The following is a 17,952-nucleotide window of genomic DNA, read 5'->3' as shown; positions in this document are numbered from 1 at the left end:
ACACGTGTGCACACACAGGCAGCAGGTGGGCAGAGACACTGAACGAATGAAAGATTCCAAAAGTAGTCAGATTGGTTGTAGTCTACGAAGAATTTTCAGAACAAGAGTATTTCTTCTTTTCTTAAACAAAGTTTTCTTTACTGACATAGTTTTCACATATTGCAAATGTCTTAACCTCTGTGTGTGTGTGTGTGTGTGTGTGTGCGTGTGCATGTGTGTAATATATAAATTAGCGGTAAGAGAACTTCAGAATTCTACAATCTTATTTTTTAATAAGCACAAGTAAACTTCAGTCTTGAGTTTAACTTGCATTTGACAGTAACTTTATCCTGGATCCATGGAATTAAACCTTTGGAAGGAGTCTTTTTTTTTTTTTTTTTTTTTTTTTTGCTGTATGCGGGCCTCTCACTGCTGTGGCCTCTCCCGTTGCGGAGCACAGGCTCCGGACGCGCAGGCCCAGCGGCCATGGCTCACGGGCTTAGGTGCTCCGCGGCATGTGGGATCCTCCCGGACCAGGGCACGAACCCGTGACCCCTGCATCGGCAGGCGGATTCTCAACCACTGCGCCACCAGGGAAGCCCTGGAAGGAGTCTTAAGAAAGAGTTAAATGGCAATTCTTTAGGTATAAACACTTACATCTTTGACTTTTTGTAACGTCACTCCTGCATCCAATCCAGCCCCAGGCCTTCCACTCAGTCCCAGTCACAATCTATTTTGATGTAATTCATTCAATTTCTACATTTCACCACATCCTGTTTCTCTTGCCTGAGGAACCCTCCAAGTAGATTTCTACAGCTAGTTAGGAGTTACTCTCTGATGTTAAAATAGTAGTCTGTGGTTCAGCTTCCAAAGCCTCTGGTTCAGCTTTCTGAGATAGCCACTTACATATTCTGCTGTTAAAGACTCCTGAGAGGGAGAGTGCATTAGCATCCTATTGAAGGCCCACTGTAGGACTCCACAGCCCTCTCTAGCCAGGAACCCTTATGTCCAGTGGAACCGTCTCTCACTGTAATGTGAACTTCTTACCACTTGCCTTTTTAAGTGAAGATGTGTAATGAGAGGTCAGCCTCACCGTTATAGCAGTTTTCATTTCATTACTTACATACAGTCTTTATGTTGATACTCAGTTTTTATATATATTTTTTTGTTTGTTTTCTGTACGTGGGCCTCTCACTGCTGTGGCCTCTCCCGTTGCGGAGCAGAGGCTCCGGACGCGCAGGCTCAGCGGCCATGACTCACGGGCCCAGCCGCTCCGCGGCATGTGGGATCTTCCCGGACCGGGGCACGAACCCGTGTCCCCTGCATCGGCAGGCGGACTCTCAACCACTGCGCCACCAGGGAAGTCCGATGCTCAGTTTTTAAAAAAATTATTGATGTATAGTTGATTCATTGATGCTTACTTTTTGCTTGAGTTCCACACAACCAGCAAATTCATTTTTTTATAAAAATTCAAACTGAGCTGTTTGGTCTTATGTGAACAGTTAAGTCTTGGACCTGGCATCTTACCAATGCTCTCAGCCTTTCCAGCTTTTCAAAGTGTACCATTATTTCTGTGTCTCTACTCTGGACTCTGTTTTCTGCTTTTCTCCTACAGGAAGACAAATCAATCCAAACAAAGGATTTCTTTAACATGTGAAACCCTTCGGCTATAAGGTGCAAACAAGTTTGGTGAATGAGACCTATTTGCAAAGGGGAATTAGCAGCATCTTGCTGAGCCTAGAGCACAAGAAGCAAGGAAAATTCATACTGTTAGAGCTGGGTTGGTGTCACCAATAAGATCAATGGGACACCAGCACTCATCCAGTAAAATCAACCATAACTCATAGAATGAAAAAACTGGATTTGAGCTACTAACACAGGAGACCAGGCAAGGCACTTAAGGTTAAATTAGCAAAATGGCTCTGAGAGTCAAGCAAGGGGAACAGGAATCCAAACTAAAGGGAAAGCAGTCTGATTTAGCAATGTCTGGAAGTCTCTGTAGTTACTGTGTGAAATAAATGTGTGATTAAAGGAGTCCTCTTTTAGTTGGTAGTAGCTATGTCTTTGAGTAATCTAAGGAGAATGTATACTGTAACTACTCTCTGACCCTCCATTTTCTCATCTATAAAATGGAATTTTATCAGAGTTTTCTGAGGTCACATCAAGTTCTATTGTTCTGATTTATTCTGACTTAGAATTCAAAACTAACTTGCTATCCACAATGAAAGGGGGTGGAGGTGCTTACAGGTCCCAAGTCATGGATCACAGCTAAAATTCTCTGATGTGGAAAAGTGGGAAAAAATTGTTTCTTTCTAGTCACCTGATATATGGAGAGAAAAAGTAACTTGAGACAGTGAAGGATCACAGACACAAGTGGAAGGGACAAATTTTTTGGCTCTTGAATTACTAGGTACACCTTTCTAACTGCAAGGCTTCAACACAAGAAATGCTTAGAATCCCTCAGTGGGAAATTCAAGGATAACTGTCAACAATACAAATATATTTATTACATTTCTCCAAAGAAAAGAGTTCTTTTAATCAAAAAGCTCGAATATTTTGTATACCTTTTAGTTTTTCAGCAACAATGCTGCATTCATGATCTGAATAGTGGACCACTGGAGGTGGGGATGGTGGGCGCAACCTTTCTTCTTCCATCCTTCTACGGTGGCGTTCCTCTCTTGCAAGCATACGCTGTTTGCATTCCCACTCATACAGGTCATCTCGAGCCTGTGCAAAATCAACATGAAGCCTACCTGTGTCCTTTTTGTCAGTGCTAGAGCCCAGGCGAATGCGGTAACCTAAGTGCACAAGAGGGAGAGAGAGGAGAGAACAAGAACAGCTCAGTGAGTGAGCCGCTATAAGTAGCTTTTCAAGTTTGGTACTTCAGATGCAGTCACAGCAGTTTCCAGTAACCACATAACCCCAAATTCTCTCCCCACTACTAGCAAGAAGAACATTAATGACTTGGATTATAGTCTCTATCTCTGATAATAGTTTATTATTCCATGGTTGGGTCAGTCTTATTCATAGGAGTTCCATTTCTCCATCTGCCACCTTACCTGTGACAGAGGGAAGCTCTGTGGGTAACTGTATCAAGAATAAGCTTTATGTGGCACCATGGGCTTGGAAGAATGCAAAAGGTGGCCTCAAATTGTGGTGTGTTTGGATAACTTCAAGAGTGTCAGTCATCCCGCCACTCAGAATTTTGATAAAATTTAAATGTTGATAAAATTTAGATAAAATTTAAATAAAATCAATAAAATTTTGATAAATTTAAATCAGCTCGACATTTCAATCACCCAAATGGCTTCCTAGATGTATGTGGTGACTCGGAACCATTTTTGGGGGTGGTGGTGGAATAGATATAATGGGGAGTAGTATGTGATCCAGGTGACATATAATTTGGGATCCTTAAAAAAAGAGATAGTATGCTTATAGTATACTGATATAGGACTAGGATTCAGAAAACCAGGATTCAAGTCCACATCTCCACTTTTGGTGTCAGTTATAGCACCCAAGTTAAATCTCTCAACAAAAAAATAAAAAAAAAAATTATTAAGTTTTTATTAAACTTTTAAGTTTCAGAAGCTGAGCTAGCTGCTTCCACACACATTTATCTCATTTCATTCTAAGCACAAGCTCGCAGGGTAACTCCTGCCTTAAACAAATAAAAATATGGACAAAATGTATGAAACAATAGTTTTTAAGACATTGGACATTAGGCAGTGAAGACAGAGATCACTAAGAGACAAGAACCACATGAAGTGATCCCTAAGATTTCCCCAGCTTATTGCCTGGAGAGAGTTTCCAGGCCTCAGCACAGGGAGGGGAACTCAGGCAAAGCATGGTGATATCCCTGAGTTGAGGAGATTGAACTGGGAATCCAGGGAGACTATGGCAGACAGTTTTCATGGCAGAGTACTGGAAAGAAGAAAGCTACACAGAGAAAGAACTTCAGAGATCTGCAGAGGGTCCTCCACTATTATGTAGCTGAGTATTGATGTCTATCTATGTGTGAATTACCTGAGCATTAGAGGTAATAATCCCTAGAGCTCATACAGGGCTAGGACTATTTCCTTTTCACACCAGCCAGAGGAGAAAATCTAATAATTCAGAGAGCATTGGATAGAGTAATCAAAAGAGTTTTGCCTTAGTGAGGAAAAATTAGCCCTAGACTAAACCCTGCTCTGATTCTGCTGAACAAAACTTAAAAACAAGACCTAAAAAGATAAAAAAATGTTCAAGTTACTTAACTGCATCCCAGAACAAAGGTCAAGAATACTTACAGGAATGAAAAATATTTGTCACCTGGTAAAATTCACAATGTCTGGTGTCCAATAAAAAATTACCCAATATGCAAAGAAGCAGGAAAATCATAATAAAGATAAAAATCAGTCAATGAAGCAGACCCAGAAGTGATGCAGATAATATAATTAATAGATAAGGACATAAAAACTATTATAGTTGGATTTCATATGCTTAAGAAGCTAGAGAAAAGATAGAACATATTAAGTAGAAACACAAAAGACATAAAAAAGAACCAAAATCAAACTTTTATAGATTTAAACTACAATGTCTGAGTTGAAAAAAAATCACTGGACGGGACCAGTGACAAATTAGACATTGCAGAAGAAAAGATGAATGAACTTGAAGACATAGAAATAGAAACTATTCAAAATGAAATACAGAGAGAAAAAAGACTTAAAAAATGAACAGAGTACTGGTGAGCTGTAGGACAACTTCAAGGGGTCCAATATATGCCTAATTGGAGCCATGATTGGAGACAGGGGAGGGAACAGAAAAAATATTTGAAGAAATAAGGAAGGAAAAATGTCCAAATTTGATGAAAACTCAGATCTAAGAATTTCAATGAACCCCAAGTGGAAAACCATGAAGAAAATTATACCAAGCACATCATAATCAAATTTCTAAACACCAGCAATAAAGAGAATATCTTAAAAGCTGCCATAGACAAAAGACACATTTTATGTACAGAGAAACAAAAAGATAAGGATAACATCATATTTCTTGTTGAAAACAATGCAAGTAAGAAGATAGTGGAGCAACATCTGAGAGAGAGAAAAGCTAGAATCCTATACCCAGAGAACATACCTTTTAAAAAAAGTGGAATAAATTTTTGATACATACAAATGCTGAAAGAATTTATCAGGAGCAGACTTGCACTACCAAAAATGTTAAAGGAAATTCAATTATAGGGAAAATGATACCTAATGGAAATCTAAATCTATACAAAGGAAGGAAGAGCATACAAAACATACTATTTCATTTATATGAAGATCTGGAAAACGCACGCTAATCTGACAGAAAATAGATCAGTGGTTGCCTGGGGAGAGAACTGGGGAGGGTTAGGAAGAAGGGATTACAAAAGAGGCATGAAGGAAGCTTTTGGGAGAGGTGTACATACTCATTATTTTGACTATGATGATGGTTTCACAGCTGTATGTATGTGTCAATAATATCAAATTGTATTTTTGAAATATGTGAAATTCATCGTATGTCAATTATACCTAAATAAAGCTGTTATAAAGAATAATTCCCAGTCACACTAAAATATTCTTTTTAGAAAGAGGAAGAATAAATACATTTCATAAGTAAACTTTGCTAGGGCCCTTTAAAGTTTACAATGTACTTTCACACCCATTCATCTTATTTAATTATCTGAGCCATCAGAAAAATGTGGCTATTAATGATTACCTTGACTATTCTCCCAGGATTGTGGAGAAGATCAAATGAGAGGAGGAAATGAAACTTTTGCATAAACATACACAAGATACTGTGATGCTTTGAGGTGGTGCGCTGTGTACAATGCTGGCTCCCAAAGGTGCTCAGACTCCAACAGAAAAAACAATTATGTCTACATTTCTAGCCCCTTTCTAAGGGACTTTTTGTTTGTTTGTTTTAACCTCTTTCTTTTACAAAGTGGGAGAACAGCCATCCAATTCAGGAGTTTTCTAGCACGTGTAAACTTTCAGGGAGCAGGTTCAAATTTAAAGGGAAAAATTAGTTGTTTTCACATCACTGATTGCAATCTCCTTTCCTTTGGCAGCCGTGAGAATGTTTCCAGGTGGCTGTTACCAGAGAGCTGATTTCAATGACATTTAGATGGATACCTCCTGAGCAGCATGTTGTCTTTTATGTACAACTGTTCAGGGCTTTTCAAGACCTTTAAGTTTTTATTAAAATAGTCTATTGTGGAATGCTCTGTTATCATTGCTAAGGGCTGTTAAATCTTCAGTAGTTGGATTTTACAGCACTTAGCAAATGTAAAAAGAGAATTCTACATCTGCCTCCTCTTCTCACCCATGTTACCAGCCTAATTTTTCCAATGCTCATTACCTTTTCTTTGGCCTATTGCAAAAGGTATCTAACTGACCTCCTCTCCTCTTACCCATTTTTATACAGAGTGGTCACATTAATCTTTCAGAAACAATCTTCTTCTTTGTTCAAGAATTTCTTCAACAATTCCCTATTATCTGAGGAGTAAAGACCCAACTGTTAAGCCTTTCAAAGTGTGCTAACGATGAATGTTTTCCTACCTCCTTTCATGTCTACTCAGTACACAAACCACTACTTATTGTTTCCTTGAATGTTCAGCAAAACCTACCACCTCTGTACCTTTGCTCATGCTGTATCTATGCCCCATTGTCCACATTCAGATGCTTTCTCTTTGTCAAAGACTTGGTCTAAATGCTACCTTTTTTGATAACCCCAGTCAGGAACCAGACAATTTCAATCTCTCTCTCTCTCCCTGTCTTCCCCCCTCCCTCCCTCCCGTCCTCCCTTCTTCCCTCCCTCTCTCTCCTCTGAACTTCCATAACACTTTACTATACTTCTCGTACAGCACACGTAACTTTCAAATGTCATTATTATTAGCAATGAGTGTGTCTTATCAGGGTCTTGAGCAATGCCAGGTGCTCAATGTTTCTTTAATAAATGAATGTGTGACTGCATACTAACCCTGGGTTCATTAAAGGGAAGAACTAGGTTTAGCTCATTTTCTAGTCTGTACAACATTTAGCACAATAGCTTACACAAAGGAGATGTCCAACAAGCGCCTGTTATATGAATGAAGATTCTATAAAATGTCTAGCACTTGGACCCAATTCTTCCAAGTCTTAGGGAAGGGTTAGTAGTTAGGGAAGGAAGTAGTTAATTGTTCTATGCCCTTTCCAATTACTCTGTCTTCTGCCTTCATCTTATTTGTCCACTGTCCCATACAGAAAAATAACAATTCAAATAAGCAAAGGATCAGCCATGAAACTTTATAATATTTACAGAGAAAATCATTCCTATTCCAATTGCCTCAGTCTCCCCAAATCTGAACTTTTACCAGGAACAAGTGACTTTATGCAGAGTAGTTCTTGCTATCTCCACTCCAACTACCATAGTATATAAGCTGCTATTACTTCTGGATTGGACTTATGCTATGGTTAGCTAACTAACTACTAGTCACCACACTTCCCCATACCCTTCAGTCCATTCTTTACCCAGAAGTGTATTTCTAAAATGTATATCAGATCACATCACCCTACTCCTTAAAATCCTTCAATGGATTCCCATTGTATCCAGAATAATAAACTCATTACTACAGGCATAACTTGGAAATATAGTGGGTTCAGTTCCAGGCCACCATAATAAAGTAAATATCGCAATCAAGTGAGTCACACATAGTTTTTGATTTCCCAGTGCATATTGAAGTTATGTTTACACTGTACTGTAGTCTATGAAGTGTACAATAGCATGGTGTCTAAAAATTGTAAATACCTTAATTAAAAATACTTTATTGCTAAAAATGCTAACCTTCATCTGAGCCTTCAGTGAGTTGTAATCTTTTTTTAAAAAACTTTTTATTTTATATTGGAGTATAGCCGATTAACAATGCTGTGATAGTTTCAGGTGCACAGCAAAGAAACTCAGCCATACTTATACATGTATCCATTCTCTGGATGGGGGAGTTTGGGGGAGAGTTGTAATCGTTTTGCTGGTGGAGGGTGTCACCTTGATGTTGATGGCTGCTGACTGACCAGGGTGGTGGTTGCTGAAGGTTGGGGTGGCTGTGGCAACTTCTTAAAATTTAAGACAACAATGAAGTTTACTGCATCAATTGATTCTTCCTTTCATGAACAATTCTCGGTAGCATGCAGTGCTGTTTGATAGCCTTTTACCCACAGTAGAACTTCTTTCAAATTTGGAGTCAATCCTCTCAAACTCTGCTGCTGCTTTAACAGCTAAGTTTGGGTAATATTCTAAATCTTCTGTTGTCATTTCAACAATCTTCATAGCATCTTTACCAGGAGTAGATTCCATCTCACGAAACAACTTTCTTTGCACAGCTTTAAGAAGCAACTCCTCACCTGTTAAAGTTTTATCGTGAGATTGCAGCAATTCAGTCACATCTTCAGGCTCCACTCCTAATTCTAGTTCTCTTGCTATTTCCACTACATCTGCAATTACTTCCTCCACTGAAGTCTTGAGTCCCTCAAAGTCAGCCATGAGGGTTAGAATCATGTTCTTCCAAACTCCTGTTAATGTTGATATTTTGACCTCTTCCCATGAATCATGAATGCTCTTAATGGCATCTAGAATGGTGAATCATTTTCAGAAGGTTTTCAGTTGACTTTTTTCAGATCCATCAGAGTAATCCCTATCTATGGTAGCTATAACCTTACTAAATGTATTTCTTAAATAATAAGACTTGAAAGTTGAAATGACTCCTTGATCCATGGGCTACAGAATGGATGCTGTGTTAGTGGGCATGAAAACATTAACCTCCATCAGAGCTCTTGGGTGACCAGGTGCATTGTCAATGAGCAGTAATATTTTGAAAGGAATCTTTTTTTCCTGACCAGTCAGTCTCAGTAGTGGGCTTAAAATATTCAGTGAACCATGTTGTTAAACAGATGTGCTGTCATCTAGGCTTTGTTGTTCCATTTATAGAGCATAAGAAGAGCAGAATTAGCATAATTCTTAAGGGCCCTAGGATTTTTAGAATGATAAATGAGCACTGGCTTCAACTGAAAGTCACCAGCTATATTAGTTCCTAAAAAGAGTGTGCCTGTCCTTTGAAGCTTTGAACCCAGGCATTGACTTCTCCTCTCTAGCTATGAAAGTCCCAGATGATATCTTCTTCCAATAGGCTGCTTAATCTACAATGAAAATCTGTTGTGTAGTGTATCACCTTCATTAATGATCTTAGCTAGATCTTCTGGATAACTTGCTGTAGCTTCTACATCAGCACTGCTGCTTCACCTTGAACTTTTATGTTATGGAGATGGCTTCTTTCCTTAAGCCACATGAACTAACATCTACTGGTTTCAAACTTTTCTTCTGCAGCTTCCTCACCTCTCTCAGCCTTCACAGAACTGAAGAGAGTTAGGACCTTGCTCTTGATTAGGCATTGGCTTAAGGGACTGTTGTGGCTGGTTTGATCTCCTATCCAGACAACTAAAACCTTCTCCATATGAGCAATAAGGCTGTTTCAGTTTTTTATCATTTGTGTGTTCACTGAACTAGCACTTTCAATTTCCTTCAAGAACTTTACATTTGCATTCACAAGTTGGCTAACTGTTTGGCATGAGTAGCCTAGCTTTTGGCCTGTCTCAGCTTTAGACATGCCTTCCTCACTAAGCTTAATCATTTCTACCTTTTGATTTAAAGTGAGAGACTCTTCCTTTCACTTGAACACTTAGAGGCCATTGTAGGGTTATTAATTGGCTTAATTTAAATATTGTTGTGTCTCAGGGAATAGGGAGGCCCAAGGAGAGGGAGAGAGATGGGGGAGCGACCAGTTGGTGGAGCAGTCAGAACACACACATTTATCAGTTAAGTTCACCATCTTAGATGGGTGCAATTTGTGGCACCCCAAAACAATGACAATAGTAATATCAAAGATTACAGATCACCATAACAAATATAATAATAATGAAAAAGTTAAATTTTCCCAGAATTACCAAAATGTGACACAGAGCCATGAAGTGACCAAATGCTGTTGGGAAAATGGCTCTGATAGACTTGCTCAGTGCAGGGTTGCCACAAATCTTCAATTTGTAAAAAACACAATATCTGCAAAGCATGATAAGGCAAAGTGCGATAAAAAAGGTATGTCTGTATAGATTAAAGGACCAACATAATTTGGTACTGTTTACCTCTCAGACTTCATTTCCCTTCACTGCCTCTCTCTCATTTACTGTGCTCTAGTCATGCTTACCTTCTCTCCTCTTCTTGAACATGCCAAGTCAATTTTCATCTTAGGGTCTCTGACTTGTTCTTCCTTATTTTGGAATGCTTCTCCTACAGATGTTTGCATGGCAATCCCCTTCATATTGTTCAAATCTCAATTCAAATGTTAGAGAATACTTGCTTTCCTAGCAACCCCAGGTATGTTAGCTGTTTTTATCTTCTTCATAGCATTTATTGGTACCTGATATTATTTGTTTACATATATATCATATTTTGCCATCTTCAGAATGTAATATCCCTGATGGCAAGAATTTTGTATGCCTCAGTCTTTGCCATATCCTCAGCAACCTAGTATTCTGATTATCAGCCAATAAATATTTCATAACTAACTGATTTCCATAGTTATTTTTGAGCATCTACTTTTGTACCAGGTTATGTGCTAGATGCTGGGGATTCAAAGTTAAATAAGACACAGTCTTTCCCCTAAGGAGTTCATTCTCTGTTGCAGGAGACAGAGGTAGAAAGAGGCAGTTCTCATATGGTGTTACAGGTATCATGTTAGGAGGAAGCACCAGGCACGGCAGAAGCACTGAGGCAGGGGTGCCCAAACCAGCCGGGGGCAGAGTCGGGAGAGAAGTAAGGGAAAGCTTTCTAGAAGAGGTTATGATTGAGCTGAAGCTTTAGGGTATGAAGATGTGTGTATGGTGGGTGGGGGTGGAAAAGGTAATTCTAGTCAGAGGAAAAGGCATAAAACACCATATACATCAGGTAGTAACATGCATTTTCCATCTATGAAGGCAAGAGAGGTTGCCATTAAGCCCAAACTTTAGCTGCCATAGGTGCAAATACACTGATCCCCAATCTCTGTGCTGTGCCTGGTGGGCACAATCCTCATGACTAAACACCTACCAGAAAGATAAAGGGCTTTGTCCACCATGTACTCCTCAGCAAAGCGAATGTGACAAAAGTTTTTTTTGCTCTTCCGAATAGCAATGATCTCTCCACACTGCTCAAACACTTCCACGATGATCTGCTCTGTACCATTTTCAGGCAGGCCGCCCACAAATACTGTTTTGCATCCTGGTGGTCGTTCTCGGGTTGCAGGAGGTGGAAGATCTAAGTGTTAAGTGCAAAAGCATTTGAAATTAAAATGTTTGCTTAGGACAGACTTCTTTGAAACCTAACATGTCCCAGAGACAGCCCTACTGTCCCCATCAGACTTCTGCCTAAGAGTCCCAGAACCATGTGGCCTCCAAGATGCTCATCTTTGCTCCATAGCAAATTGGTTGTCTGAACCTGAGAATTATTTTATTCAATGATTTGGTGATCGTGAGGTATGTATCAGACCCATCTGTCTCATCAAAAGTTTTTCAATTTTGTTCTTTACTTTTGTTGTGATAACCCAGCTATGCCCAATTTTCAGTCATTTTTATTAAGAAGACAATTAGTGGAAAGAAATCCCACTCGGTTTAAACTTATTTTTGAGAATTCTTAGAGCCAGCGTCCTTGAGAGAAGGATTTGTTTAATTCAGTTTGTAGTTATTGTATTCTCCCTGTTCATGCTTACAGAAAGAACTGTTTCAGGATTAATTTGACAGTGAAGGGGTGAACACTTACAAAAATATTTACAGCTATCAGAATAATTTGGTTGACAAAGTCAGCCAGAGTACAGATCATCGCTTTTAGGTTTTTTGTTTTTTGGTACCAGTGAGTTCTTCCTCAGATTCTTTGCTAGAGAGGTGAGGTCCAGAGCCAATCATGCAGCATTTAGAGGGAAGTAAGCTCATCTGGGAAATCATTAAATAAAGTGAGATAAATTTGGCTGTAGAGTTATTAAAAACCTACTTAATGAGATGATTCTCCTTCTGCTTAAAAAATGTGCTTTCTACTCACTTATACGTAAAGCTGGTTGTATCTGCCAGCTCCTTGTTGCTGTTTATATGTAGCAAAGCATTTCCCAAGCAAAATCCTACAGTTCATAGCCCAACAAAACAAAGCATGATGGTCAAGGGTTTTCTAGTGTTGGTTTTGTATCTGCAAGGATTTATTTTGTGTAATCCGTTCTTCCCATTCAGCTCTTAACAATAATTCTCCCAGCTCAAGATTTGGAGAGCTCAACAACCAGTGATTACAGCTCACATGCAAAAATAAATGAGTTTCACTTGTAGATTAGGCCAAGGCCCCCACCTGATTCTTATCCAAGTTGGCAAGCAGATGATTTGAGAGCTGCCTCGGCTATTAGCATCGTAAGCTTCCTCACTTTGCTTATTAGTGTGGGTCAGAATAATCAAGTTCTCATGATGCTCTCTTTCCCTCTATTTAGTCAGTAAAAGGAGTAGAGGGATTCAGGGAACCTACAAAATTTCTGTTAAAATTTTAAATGTCTGCAATTTCAAGAACTCACTGTATTGGTTTTTCATTCCATAGGAGAAGTTTAAAGGGAAAAGAAGATAACCTAGTGAGCAGGAATCTGAAATGTCTAACATGAGAGAGGTTATAGCTTTAGCCAAAAAGGGAAAAATGAGATCCAGAATCTCTTGAGACTTATACTTCTGAGTTTTATAAGAACCGGAAAGGATTCTAGATATCACACTTCCAGTTGATTCTCAACTCTGGTAGCACATTAGAATCAACTTGGGAATCAAACAAACAAACAATGCCTGGGTCTCACTCCAATGAGTCTGATTTAATTAGTCTGGGGTGCAGCGTGTGCATCATTTTCTTAAAGTTCCTCAGGCAACTAATGTGTAGCTATAGTTGAAAACCACTGACTTGGCCTAAATTTATAATATTCTGAGGAAAAACCTTAGCTGAGTGAGGTTGGGTAACTTATTCAAGGTCAACAAATCAGTTAGAAAGAGAAGGAAAATGAACTTGGAGCAGTTAAACCTGGATTTAAACCTTAATTACTCACTGTCTGTATGATCTTGGGAAAATTACATAACCTCTGAGAACTTTGTTTTTTCATCTTAAAATAGGGATACTGTCCTCTACCTTACAAGGCTTATTGTAGGATAATTGATAATCTATTGCCTATATTGCATGTGGCAAAATGCCTAGCACTTGATAGGCTCCCAATAAATTGTAGTTATTATAGTGTTATTATTATTTACTATTATAGAACTCAGGTTTCCTAATTACCACTCTGAGCCTTTCTAAAATCCCACTACAAGTCTGAAGTGGAGTGATAGCTAAGACGTGGATTTCTAAACTCTCAGCTCCTTGCTTTATCCAGGTCTTTAGATAAGGCTGGGTTTGGGAAGGAATCACTCTTATTGGTAGAGAAACTGTTACAGAACTGAACTTGGTTCTGCTTCATACCCCACCCCACCCCAGCAGTAAAACCAGTCTACCAAAATCAGGTTGTGCTGAAGGAAAGTACAGCATTTATTGCAGGCACCAAGCAAGGAGAATGGGCAGCTCATGCTCGAAAGACCTGAACTCCCTGATGGCTTTCATGGAAGGGTTTTTAAAGGCAACATTTGGGGTGAGGGTTACAGGGTGTATGACTTTCTTCTGACTGGTTGGTAGTCAGGTAACAGGGTGGTGTTTCAGGAATCTTAATCATCAACCTTCTGGTTCCAACCAGTCTGGGGCATATTCCTTGCAGAGGAACGAGGACTCTGTTTTATTGTTGAATTACTGTTCAAGCTATCTTGCTTAACTGCTTTTCCTTTGTTTCTGTATTCCTTCACTTCTCCAATTAGTAACTGCCTGTGCCTGCTCTTTGGCACTCAGGGAAGACCTAGGAGACCAAAATCTTTTCCTACAAACAAGAAACAAGGGACACGGAGGGCCTTTTGTACCCTGTAGGGCCCGTGGTGTCCTGCTCAGTTTCAGAATCTACAGCTGTGAAGACACACATGATTTTGACCATGGAACACAACCCGGCCACTGACTATATTAGGTAAAGAATTTCCAACAACATCTATTTAGTTAGAGCCATGTTTTCAAATCTAAAGCTTCAGAATAAAATCCTGCCTTAGAATCCTTCTGAAGTTTACTATTTAAATGAATTCAATAATCTTTTTATGAAGCAAATAATCACCTTTTTATATTATTTGAGTTAGCCTAGGTTTACCTTTAGGTCCGTTGAGAGACTCTAAGGAATGTCTGGTTACTGTTATAGTTATTTGTAATACTGACGATACCAAGGCTCTTTCCCTTGATGAAACCATCACCCTATTTAGATGCTGTGATTATTCTGTGGTGACTGTCTGCTAAGTAAAGGCGCATAAAAGCCACTAAGAGTAGTGTCGAGAATGCTGGGGATTTATTTATTTTCCTTGGGTAAATGTAGCATTTGCTGAGATTTAGGTGTATGCCACCAGCAAGGCAATGGGCTGTACTGTCTTCCTTAATGGATAGTACTTGTTCTTTAATTAACAGCTCAAAGTACTTTGTTGTCTGGGCCCGATTTTCTAATCCCACTGAAATACAGTGATATGGGCATAGCAATGGTAACTCCATAGGAGTTAATCCTATTAATCAGGTAATGTGCTAAGCTCCTGTAACACCCCAATCACCACTCGGATGGAGAAGAAACTTCCATGTAAAAATATGCAAGATAACTGGGAGTATAAAGCACTCTAATCTCTGGTAATGGAAAAGGAGGAGCTTCAAGCAATTCTAATTACAACTAAGCAACCACTCTGGGGAGCTGTGTTGGGGCAATCAGCATTAAGATCAAAGTCACTGCTCATCTTTGAGAAGTGAGGCAGGGAGCAGCATAGAGGCCCAATAAACCACTTGCATCTTGCTTTTCAAAGGAGCATCACAGATCACTCAACTGGTTTGCCAGAATTTGCATACTGCAAAATCTTTGAGTTGATTTTATTAGACAGCCCAAGATTGAAGGTCCCCTAGACAATCAGCAGGGGTCAGATATATTTTAATGTAATCCCAACTGATTGGAAGTAATCAGAAGGCCAGCGAATCTTTACTAATTCTCAATTTATCCATTTTCTCTAATTTTCTTTATAGAACCCAGCCCTAGGAGCCAAAATGAATTCGGCCTGTTTTGAGATGGTAAAATGAAATGATTGCTCTTTTTCTGGCTCCTGGGTGCTTTCCCACATGCCTGCACACAGATAGCAGATGATATTCCACCATTTATTCCACGTTCACTGTTATTTCACAGTAGATGAAAAATGCAACCTCTCCATACAGAAGGTCTATCAGCTGAAGTGAAAAATCTTGACAGAATTGAGTTCTCTGGAGAGAGGGTGCTGTCTTCTTCTTATACCACCAACTGAGGACTATTAATTGGGAATACAGTAAATCTCTGATAGCCACCCTGTGAAAAAAAATACCCGTGTTCCAGAGAGCTTTCTTTTGCCATATCTCTAACTCCTAGGAATCAGAAGATGTTGCTCCTAGGACAATTCACCATTTATCTTTAGGAGACTGGTGTACAGTCAGCTCCAGTCTAGTTTGATCTGTTGAATTTTTAGACCAGAACTGATTTTGCCTGGTCTAGATCAGAGAGGTTAAGTTACTTACCCAGGATTTCATGGCTATTTAGTATGGAGACCTGGGATATGAAACCAGGCCTATGTCATGTTGGGGCTCTTAATTATTATACCATACTGCCTGTTCCACTGAAGGCACAAAGCTCTACGGGCCACCTACCAATTTGCTCTTGCTTTTCCTAATACATTTTGAGGGACTTTTGCCTAGGTGAATAATTATTGTGGTAGCTGCATTTTTAATGTCAAGAATCATATTTTTAGAACTGGATGAAACCTTGGAGGTATCTACGGTAATCTAACCCAATAGCCTCACTTTACAGACAAGGAAACTGAGACCTGAGGAGGTCATGCGACTAACCCAAGATCCCTCAGGTAGTTGGTGACAGAGCTGGGGGTAAAACACAATTCTCTCGACTTTTAATCTAGTAGTTTGTTCACTACACTATAATACTGTTTTTGCACATTTGATGTAGATCCACCTGGAAAAGTCTAGTGGTCAGTTGGCTATATGTGCCTGAAGCTAAGAGAGCCATGGACTGAAAAAATAGATTTAGAAGTTGTCGGCATGTGGTGTAATTACCTCATGCTCTCTTGGTTTGATTTCTAGACCTCTGACTTCTCCTTTTGTATTCATCCATCCATCCCTCCATCACTCAAGAGATATTTATTGAACACGTACTATATGTCAGATACTCTTCTCAGTGCTGGGGATATATCAGTGAACAAAACAGACAAAACTTCCTGCTTTTGTGGAGTTTACATTCTATAAATTGCATAGTTTGTTAAAAGGTAGTAAGTATTAAGTGAAAAATAGAGAGGGTAAGTAGGATTGGGAGTGCGGCAGGGAGGGCTGAACTTTTAAATAGGTTGTCAGGGTTACTGAAGAGGAGACATTTGAGCAAAGACTTGAAGGAGGCATATGAGTTAGCCATGCAGATATTTAGGAGAAGAGTATTCTAGGCAGAGGAAAGAGCCAATACAAACGCCCTATGATGGAAGAGTGCCTGGTGTGTTCACAGAACAGCACGGAGGTCAGTATAACTGGAACAATGAGTGATGGAAAGGAGAGTGGTAAGAGACAAGGTCAAAGAGATAATGTGAGAGAGGGAGGACCTTCTTTGCCATTAAAGGTCTTTCTGTGCCATTCAAGACAGGAATAAAGACACAGACCTACTAGAGAATAGACTTGAGGATACAGGGAGGGGGAAGGGTAAGCTGTGACGAAGTGAGAGAGTGGCATGGACATATATACACTACCAAATGTCAAATAGATAGCTAGTGGGAAGCAGCTGCATAGCACAGGGAGATCAGCTCGGTGCTTTGTGACCACCTAGAAGGGTGGGATAGGGAGGGTGGGAGGGAGGGAGACGCAAGAGGGAAGAGATATGGGGATATATATATATATATATATATATATATATATATATATATAAAACTGATTCACTTTGTTATAAAGCAGAAACTAACACACCATTGTAAAACAGTTATACTCCAATAAAGATGTTAAAAAAAGGTCTTTCTGTGCCATTAAACAGACTTTAGCCTTTATTTTAAGTAAAACAGAGAGCCATTAAAGGGTTTTGAATAGAGGAAGGACATAGTCTGACTTAGGTTTTAAAAAGGATCACTCTGCCTGCTCTCTTGAGAATACATTGTAGGGGGCAAGGGTGAAAGAGGAAGACCAATTAGAAGGCTATTGCAGTAGTTCAGAAAATGTATTATGGGGGCATAAATTGGGTCATAACAATAATTATCATGAAAATAGTAGAATTCTAGTTATATATTTTAAGGTAGACCTGACAGAGTTTTCTAACAGATTAAATAGGGCGTGTGAGGGAAAGAGAGTAGGTAAGGATTACCCTAAAGTTTTGGCTGAGTAACTGAAAGGATGCAGTTGCCATTACCTGAGATGCAGAAGGATACTAGTGGAGAAGTTTTGGGGGTAAATATTAGGGGTTTTGTTCCGAAAATATTAAACTTGAGATATCTCTTTGACATATAAGTGGAGATATCAAATAAGCAGTAGGATATGAGTTTGGAGTCCAGAGATAAGCTCTGAGCTAAAAATATAATTTAGAGTATCACTGGCATACTTTTTTTCAGCCATGAGATTGGATGAGCTCATCAATGGTATGAGTACAGAGAAGAGGTCCAAGGACTGAGTCATGGGGCTCTCCAATGGTAAGAAGTCAGCGAGAACAGAAGGTTATCAGCAAAGAAGACTGAGAAGGAATGACCAGTGTGAGAAGGAAAACCAAAAGTGTGGTATCCTGGAGGCCAGGTGAAAAAGTATATTGGTGAG

General features: G+C 39.4%; 1 protein-coding gene across 12 annotated transcripts in view; it reads right to left on the bottom strand.

Annotated features, from left to right (window-relative positions):
• The window catches only part of ENOX2 (ecto-NOX disulfide-thiol exchanger 2), a 290,277-nt gene that overhangs the window by 40,870 nt on the left and 231,455 nt on the right, over positions 1-17,952 (bottom strand). For 9 of the 12 annotated variants that reach the window (XM_067024239.1, XM_067024243.1, XM_059050961.2 and 6 more), the window contains 2 exons: positions 11,089-11,295; positions 2,544-2,777 (listed from right to left, as the gene is read on the bottom strand). In XM_067024239.1, the coding sequence (XP_066880340.1) occupies positions 2,544-2,777; positions 11,089-11,295 (441 nt within the window). The remainder of the gene's footprint in view (positions 1-2,543; positions 2,778-11,088; positions 11,296-17,952) is intronic. The other 3 variants (XM_067024245.1, XM_067024244.1, XM_067024246.1) reach the window with 1 other exon arrangement.

This window comes from Kogia breviceps, chromosome X (assembly GCF_026419965.1).
Source record: "Kogia breviceps isolate mKogBre1 chromosome X, mKogBre1 haplotype 1, whole genome shotgun sequence".
Lineage (NCBI taxonomy): Eukaryota > Metazoa > Chordata > Mammalia > Artiodactyla > Physeteridae > Kogia > Kogia breviceps.
The sequence above is the reverse complement of the archived record's forward strand: the minus strand, read 5'-3'. Positions and strand labels throughout refer to the sequence as shown.